This window comes from Vitis riparia, chromosome 5 (genome assembly GCF_004353265.1).
Source record: "Vitis riparia cultivar Riparia Gloire de Montpellier isolate 1030 chromosome 5, EGFV_Vit.rip_1.0, whole genome shotgun sequence".
Taxonomy (NCBI): domain Eukaryota; kingdom Viridiplantae; phylum Streptophyta; class Magnoliopsida; order Vitales; family Vitaceae; genus Vitis; species Vitis riparia.
Window position 1 is genome coordinate 17927145 of NC_048435.1, and position 8418 is coordinate 17935562.

At 34.0% G+C, this 8418-nt stretch overlaps 1 protein-coding gene across 2 annotated transcripts; it reads right to left on the reverse strand.

The window, feature by feature from the left end:
• Positions 1-1155: 1155 nt before the first annotated feature.
• On the reverse strand, positions 1156-8315 carry LOC117914454 (V-type proton ATPase subunit F). 2 transcript variants are annotated; one of them, XM_034829803.1, is made up of 5 exons: positions 8211-8315; positions 7182-7261; positions 5419-5500; positions 2660-2742; positions 1156-1626 (listed from the first exon to the last, which is right to left on the reverse strand). In XM_034829803.1, the coding sequence occupies exons 2-5, from the start codon at positions 7242-7244 to the stop codon at positions 1462-1464; spliced, it is 393 nt and encodes a 130-aa protein (XP_034685694.1). In that variant the 5' UTR covers positions 7245-7261; positions 8211-8315; the 3' UTR covers positions 1156-1461. The 2 variants fall into 2 exon arrangements, with proteins under 2 accessions (XP_034685694.1, XP_034685695.1); XM_034829804.1 differs by lacking the exon at positions 8211-8315 and adding an exon at positions 7978-8005.
• Positions 8316-8418: the final 103 nt, after the last annotated feature.

Genomic DNA, 8418 nt, shown 5'->3' on the forward strand with positions numbered 1-8418 from the left:
CAATGACCTTTTTTTCAGGCACGGTAGCGCATTGACTATAGCGCGCTTGACCGTCATTGACTCGCATTGACTATGTGATATATCGGGAAAAATCGGCGATTTATCTCCAAAATCGTCGAGATATTGCCGATTTTTGGGGATTTCTCCCTAAATTTTGTCGAATCAATATTTCTACATGAAATATCGTATTGATACCCTCCGATACACGATATATCGGCGATATATCGACGACATATCGGCGATATATCGACGACATATCGGCGATATATCGACGACATATCGGCGATATATCGACGACATATCGTGATATTTTCTTGCTTGCTTATGACTTGATAAGCATTGGGCTATGGCTCATCCATATTACAAGTAGGATTGGTCATTTTAGTGAATGTGATGAACCAAATCCACTACTTAAACTTGTTTTCATGTTGCTAATTAGATGCATGCAGACCTTCTCTTTTACTTATTGATTCATAAAATGTTGGATTTTATTATAGTTTTAGATGTTATAATAAGCATGGAGATATGAAATCATCATTTTCTTTAACAAGCAATACAAAATTACTATAAGAATTTTTTTTTCAACAAAAAAAAAATAAAATTGTAGCAGAACCCACAACATGAGGCATAAAGCAACCAGTTCTTCCACTGTAAGAACATACATGGAATTAATTTATTAGCCCCTCAAATGTTAATTTATTTTCTAAAATATAAAATAATTTTAAAAAAAAACATATATGTAGTTAATGCTTAATGTGCATCACACGTCGGCACTTACTAGTATATATAAAAGAGTGAAGTGGTTGTGGACTTTTTCGTTTTGCTAAAATGCCTTGATTATCTCACTTATATACATCTTATTTTATTTAATTAATTTGGATAATGTTTCTCCCTTTTCAAGAACACCATCAAAATTGATTTAGATAATGTCTCTTTAAAAAAAATCATAATTTAATTAAAATAATAATATTTCATAGCTAATCAATTTAATAAATTCTTCATGTAGTTATATGTTTATTATTAATAATTTTATTAAGAAAAGATGCTATGTGCATTATTAATATCACACAATCATTATTTTCAAAATAGTGAGCTCTTGATTGCCCATGCAACTGTAGATGGCGACACGAAGCTAAATTTATAATAAGACTTAAATTCCAAATAAGCTAAAATTCTCCACTTTTTTTAACTGTGAATCCCAGAGGCAATAGTTCAAGGCATTTTCTGGAATTAAAAATTATTGTATATAGGAAAGTCTTGATGAAGTCAGCTCCGACCACAAAGTTTGGGCTTTTCTCATGACAGTTCATTTGAATGATCTTCATAACTTACATCCTCTTTGGACTTGGATTTGGATTTGGATTTGAAATAGAGAAATGAAGCAAAAACAATTCAAAATAACACAGTAACCAAGCACTAGAGATAGTGGTGTGCAGAATTGAAGCAAGTGCTTTAAGATGATCAACGCCTTCCGGATGCCACAGACTCAGCAGAGAAGAGGTACTTCACTCGTGAGAGGACTGAATCATGAGCAGGATCATAAGGATGGTCCTTGGATGGAATCTCCAGAATTGCTGGTACAGGCTTGTTGTAGCTATCTACTAGGAACCTTATCATGTTCGCAACCTGAAATTCAGATGCCATGATGATTACACATAATTAGACTCTTCATACCAAATATCAAAGGCCACCCTCATGAAATTTGACTTTCTATTTTGTCAAGATGAAATGGTATTGCTCTAGAATAACCAGATTTTAGCACACACATTATGCTCATGTACAAAACACCCAAATTTGATTTTATACGACAGAAGCCCGTAAGAGGGAGAAGAAACTAAGAGTGGGATTGTGGGGCTTGATTCTCTGTGGTTTCAATTTTTTTTTTTTGTTATATTTTATTTTAACTTAACAGTAAGGGAGGGTTATGCACAGCATTTGCCATGTAAAAACACAATATCGGAGGGAAACTAGGCTCCTTCTTTAACCATTAATGAATTCAAAATACTTCAATAATTTTGAGATTATCACTATTTCCATTGGGGTAAAAGTCATTTCCCCATGTGATTAATCCCCTTGATTGGAAGAAGACACAGGGAAGTAGTGCAACATATTTACAAAATAACATCAATATACTGCTACATTCCCTGTGAAAGTTTCATATTGATTTGTGCAAGGATCCCCTTCTTTTTCCCTTTTATTCCTCAAGAAAAATTTCCAAAATCTAGTCATCTGAAGGTCCAAAATGTGTCCCAGGGACATTTTCTGTACTCCAACTTCAAAAATCAATTCCTAGTTCAATTTTCAGGATGCCTTCAGCAAGCATAGCATCAAATACTAAACAGAACTTGGTTCTAGGGTGTCTGCCTAAACCAGTAAATTAAACCCCGTGTATTAGTGTGGATCGGAGGATCAGTTGTTTGGTGAGTTACTAATGCTAGAGCTTGAGCTATTTTCCCTTTTGCCCCATCAGGAATCCTCCAGTTTCATAGGAGAACATAAAAGTGTTGGTGGATCAACATGTTTAAAAAAGAAAAAGTCGTATTGCTATTATTCCATTATCACACATGTGCTTGCAACAGAAAAGTTTACGTGCATGCTTAACAGTAAGGGGAGGGAGGGAAAAAAAATAATTAAATGTCATACTGATAGAAACACTTACATATTGGCTTATTAAAATGATAGCAATGTCTTCCTTTGTGGTGAATTCCTTGAATGCATCTTCAATTTGTTTTACAGTTGTTTCTAAGAAAGAACAAAATGACCTCATTAGCCAATGAAATGACCATTGATAAGCTTCATTAGATACTGAAATAAATAAGGGTACACAAGTTGCCCAATTCACATAAAATAATTAATGTGATTTAAAGTAGATTCTCGCATTAATTAAGGATACACAACCAGATATTCGAATTTTAAGAAACTACAACAATCCCAATTTTTTTTACTCATGCCAACCTTATCAGTTCAAGTGACGAAGGAGATATTATTTTCTGATGCACTTATTGCAAGAACCCTTAAGTCATAAAATGAACTCTTCTTTGAGTGACAGCCTCATTACTGCTGTGACGCAAGTGCCCTGTCTTAGAACTAAGTCATAATGGCACATGAATGAAATAAAAAAGGAAAGAGAAAAATTATTTTATCCAGCATTATCAATTAAAAAATTACTTAGCATCAAATCAACTTCTTGATCTAGAGTGTCCTTCTATTGACCATTTGATTACATTTTGACATAAGGTGGTTGGATCTAATCCTCATAATTAAATCATAAAATATAACAATCAAATAAGGAGCAAAATAACTGTAATCAGAATTAACATCAAATGATTTCAAGATCCAGAACATTTTAATTTACCAATGGAGTATAGCCTATCTAAACAACCAAGATTCAAAATTTAGCACAAAATTTGAGGATCTGAAGCGGAGGAGATAGGAAACAGCCATGCTCACCATACAAAAGCTTCAGCAACACTTTTGACAAAAAAAATGTTCCAAAAAAAGTGATGAAATTTTCAATCTGCATATTTCTATACTATTTATGGGGTTGCCAACTAAGTGTATGCACACAGTTTACTCAGATAATAAGCTTGTAGCGATATCATATGTACAGGTCCACCTATGACAATGTACTGTTATTATGAATAAGCTTGGGACTCAACATCAAGAACTAACAATTCAAATCACTTACAGGTGATTTTCTGGTAACCCTATTAAAATGCTTTCAAACTTACAACAATTGTATGTTGAAGTGATTGCTTGTCTGTCAGTTTTGACTATATGTTAGCATCTTGTCATATGGATTGGCATGCATTAGACATACTCATTGTTAGATAACAGTTGATGGAGCCTTTATGATCTGTAGAAAGTGCAAATCCAAAGTAAATAAATTTTGTCCCTCCTAAGGTGCATTCATAATTCTGTCTTCTTAAGGAGATAACAACATAATGTGCCAGTCTAAACCAATGTACATTTGGCAATGCTGTTTAAGATTAGAGTTTTGAAGGGAAAATCAATCTAATAGCCATAGACTATAATAAGACCCTCATAGCTTCAGCATGCAGCCAAGTGCAGGGTTTTATTATTATGGAAGTTTACCTGAAAATAATATGTGGAGAAGGTTTGTGAGCCAAACACGAATATTCTCTCCGTTCCCTTGTGCAGTTTCCTTAGAACTTTTAAAACACAAATGTTGATATATTAACATTTCAGGAGTGTGAAGCATGCATCTTAGGGAGAAAGCATGCCTCAGGGAATGAAGTGTGGGTTTCCTGAATGTAATTCATACATAAGGCTGAAATCCAAAGGGATTTTGGTATATTAATATTTCAGGAGCATGAAGCATCCATCTTAGAGAGAAAGCATGCCTCAGGGAATGAAGTGTGGGTTTCCTGAATGTAGTTCACACATAAGAATGAAATCCAAAGGGACTTGAGCCTCAATATTGCAGTTTGAGGCATTTTTTACTGTTGAAGTCATCACTCAAGGCATAAGTTTCATCTACTTTCTTGACTATCCCAAAATAAAAATAAATAACTCTAATAGCCATTCCCCACAGACCATTCTACCTTACTTTATGCTATACTAGAGGTAGGACACACAATATAGGGGTGAATTACCACATGGGTGTAGAGTTTTTGGAGAAATGCAAAGAGCAAGAGAGGTTTAAGGTGTCAAATTAATCTTCTGTTTTAACAATTGTTTCATGATTATTGGCTGAAGGGAATGGAAGTTCCAAGTAGTCATTGGTGGGAGAGAAAGTTCAGGACAGCTGTCCAAATCTTTAATAGTAATTTTTAAGATGTTATAAATTAAAAAAAAAAAAAAAATAGAGACTAGAGAAGCCATTCCCATCATTGATATAGATAAGAGTGAAATATACTAGAACATGATTATAAGGAACATTGTTTTTACAGAAGAAATGAAAATGGTGAAATAAAATAACTAAATGAGTTCAACTTAAGGAGACAAAAATATGGGTATTAAAGGCCTTTGAGTTGCATGGTTAAAAGATTGACCTAGGAGTGCCATAAAGTAGGAACTTATTTATGGAGGAATTTTAGGGATGGTAAATAGTAATGGCAGAGGCCAATAATTCTTTAACATGGAAAGTGAAAGGGAATTCACCATTGCCAATTCTAGTACATGGAAAGGTCTCATGCTAAGGATACTGTAAGGTGAATTCACCAGATAAGTACAACAATATCTCTTGTAAATGGTTTAATCAGTTACAATATCATCAACAATTCAATAGTTGGCAGAGGTTAGATTTTATAAATGATATAACAATGGCTACAAAAATAGCAAATCAGCATATGGAGAGCTAATTTGATTTATATCTTTATGTTAACCTAAAAATTCAATCAACTAAAGGATAAGCAACCTATAATACTCTAGGATCAACTAAGCTCATAAACGTACTTGAGTCAACAATGAGATAATTTGTCTTTCTCCGCAAGTCAACATTACCCACTCCAGCCAGCAAAAACCCAGTTATAGTGTCCTGCATATGAACAATCATCCATCAGATAAATAACAAACCTAGTGAAAACCATGTGCCTTTGTGACAATTTATCAAGAAATAAATAATTATGATGCACAGTTTTATGAAATATACAGTTAAATTACTTTAGCTGAGCAATTACTGAACTTTCCTGGAAATATAATCTCTACAGATCAAGTGGTAAACTGCACTAAGGTAGGCATGTAGGAATCAACTGGAAATATCCTAGGAAAAGGCTATTAATGGAGTACTAACGAACATGACATGAGCAGGTTAACAGCTCAAACACAAACTAATGTGCCCAAAGAGAAATACAAATGTAGTGGACAATCATTACCATGTTACCACAAAGACCACGGGGTTCATTTTCCCAGGCAACCAAAACAAGTCCAGATCTTTTTATCCCCCCTTTTTAATTAGAAATAAATAATCCATTAATAAGAATTTTTAAGCACAAATGAATGATGCAAAATCCTTCTAAAAGTATAAAGGATAATGAAAAAAGAAGAGGGAAATGCCTAACAAGATCAGTAAGATAGCTATATAGATCAAGGATTAAGCAAAAACATGAACAAAGTATAGGAACAATGAACAATTCAATGGAATAAAAAAAATTCCCCACAGAAAAAACCATTTACTTAGCTCCATGTTTTGCTAATCTATCTACAACATCATCAGCTCAATTGGGCACCAAGAAAAGGAACATCCCAACCTTCTAGCTAGATCTAGGATTTGGCGTAGCCACATGATGTACTTCCATGGGCCTTTTTCTGACCTAAACACATAAAACATCAAGATAGCAGAATCCCCTTCCACCCATAAATTGGATAGATCCAAAGTCTTGATGCTTCCAGAAAGCACAGGATATTATCTTTCAGGTTTGGAAGCTCAACCCAGGAAGAATATGCTTTTATTGAATGGGAATCACCACTAAAAATATGGATAAGATTGAAATTTGATGATGTGGCTGAATGTGATCCTAAACAAGCTGTCATTGGAGGGGAGCTTCAAGCAGGGGGTCATTCTCAGGTTTTGCAGCAGCAAGTGAAAATCAATGCACAGCAGAGGTTTTGTCCTAACATATCTACCAATGCTAGCAAGCAACATGTGATTCAAAAGTGTTTGGGTTGAAACGGATCCTAAAGATAGTATATGTTTGATTCATATCTAATTGGTATATTGTACTAGTGTTCCCCCTGGCCTCAAGCCAAACCATTCATGATCTTGTATAGAAATGTATTTTTTTTTTTTTGATAGACACAAATATGCAAAATACTATTGGCTCAACTGCCACTCATGGTTTTGGAACACGGGTAAAGGAAGAAAGTAGTTGGAAGACATTTTTTCGAAGGAGGTACAAGCCAACCCAGATATAAGAAATGATTTTAAATACCATGAGTTACCCCTTCAATAACAGCATGATGACCATGATAGCCAACTTGTACTTGTTATATATCCTGCTATATGAATTTATTGATTTCAGACTTCTTCAAGAGGAAAAAATGCAAAGTAGAAAACAGAAACCTCAATTCAAAAGTGTTAAGAGACACAAACCCAGCTTAAAACTGAACAATCATACATATATGTCAACATAAAAAAAACACTAGTTCAAGTGTCTAAAACATAAGAATTGGGTATAGTTCCATTAATAAAGCCATGGAGCAACTACATTAATCCATACCTCATCAGCAATCATAGCAATGAGTGCTGAGCTTTTAGTGGGGATTTGAGCTCTGCCAGCCATTGCTTTTGAAAATTCAACTGCAACAGCAATTTAAATAAATAACAGAGAATGCAACTAACCCACTAATAAAAAAAATTAAAATACTACAAAGAGCTTGTAAACCTTTTGCTGCCCAAAATACTCCAACTATATCACTCACTTCCCCTTATGTCCCACATCTTTACTATTTGATAGCGAAAATCATAATAAAATTACCTTAAAGATCATAATAAATTTTTATTATTTATTGGTTATAGATAATAAAATTAAATTCATTTCACTTATTTTGCACTTTAAAGTTCTTTCTTTTCTTCTTTCAATAAGGAGTTTTTACATTTTTTTTTGGTAGTTGTTCCTTTTTTCCTACATAGGCTTCCATTTACGATGGGATTCATTGGCAGCATGGTGGGTACCATTTATCTTTCCATGGTAAAATTAGTCAACAATAATTGAAGCCAAAATCTTTTCTACGTATGATTTTACAGGATAATGTTTCCAAATAGTTAATTTTATAAAAATTCTAGCTTCAACCTAAAATCCTAGATTTCAAAGTTTTCAGCAATAACATTGACAAGTTAAAAACATTCAAAGAGAAACCCTAAATCTTGGTATGGTTTCCAATCAAATAGAGAAATAAAAGAACATAAATTTTGTCATCTCTCATCTTCTGCTTCCGAAAAATAAAAAATCAGGTCATCTAAACCAATTTTAAGTAAAAAAAGAAGAAAAATAAAAGAAAACCACTTTTTGATACCTGTATTCTTTCACTCCGTTTGCTGTCAAAAATCCAAAATTCAGATCAACTAAGCCAAAGAATCACATGATTTTAAGGTAAAGTGTCAATTTCTGTATTCTCCACTACCTTGATGGTGAAAATTTGAAGATTCAAAATTTTCTTTCGTTTCTCATTATTTTCTCAGCATCCAAACGATTGTATCTAACCTAGAAGTCGATTGATTGAATTGAGAATATAGATTGGAGCAGTACCTTGAACTCAGAGATGGATCGAAACGCAGGTATGGAGAAGAAATTATTGAATGCTGGAGAGATCGGACCTTCTTGTGCTGCAAACAGGCCTAAAAGTAGCGTAAAGCGTGAGTTAGGCGTCAGTAGGGCGATAATTCTATGGGCCTGGGCCTGGTCCAGTGGCGGCCCAATTTTTGAACTGGTGGACTGTAAGTGGGCTGATTTCTAC

Excerpts from the sequence above, each read along its gene's own strand:
- LOC117914454 (XM_034829803.1), bottom strand. The coding sequence starts at position 7,244 with ATGGCTGGCAGAGCTCAAATCCCCACTAAAAGCTCAGCACTCATTGCT. Across the intron at positions 5,501-7,181 it reads TTGCTATGATTGCTGATGAG|GACACTATAACTGGGTTTTT; the intron begins GTATGGATTAAT and ends GTTCATATGCAG. Across the intron at positions 1,627-2,659 it reads TCATTTTAATAAGCCAATAT|GTTGCGAACATGATAAGGTT; the intron begins GTAAGTGTTTCT and ends TCTGAATTTCAG.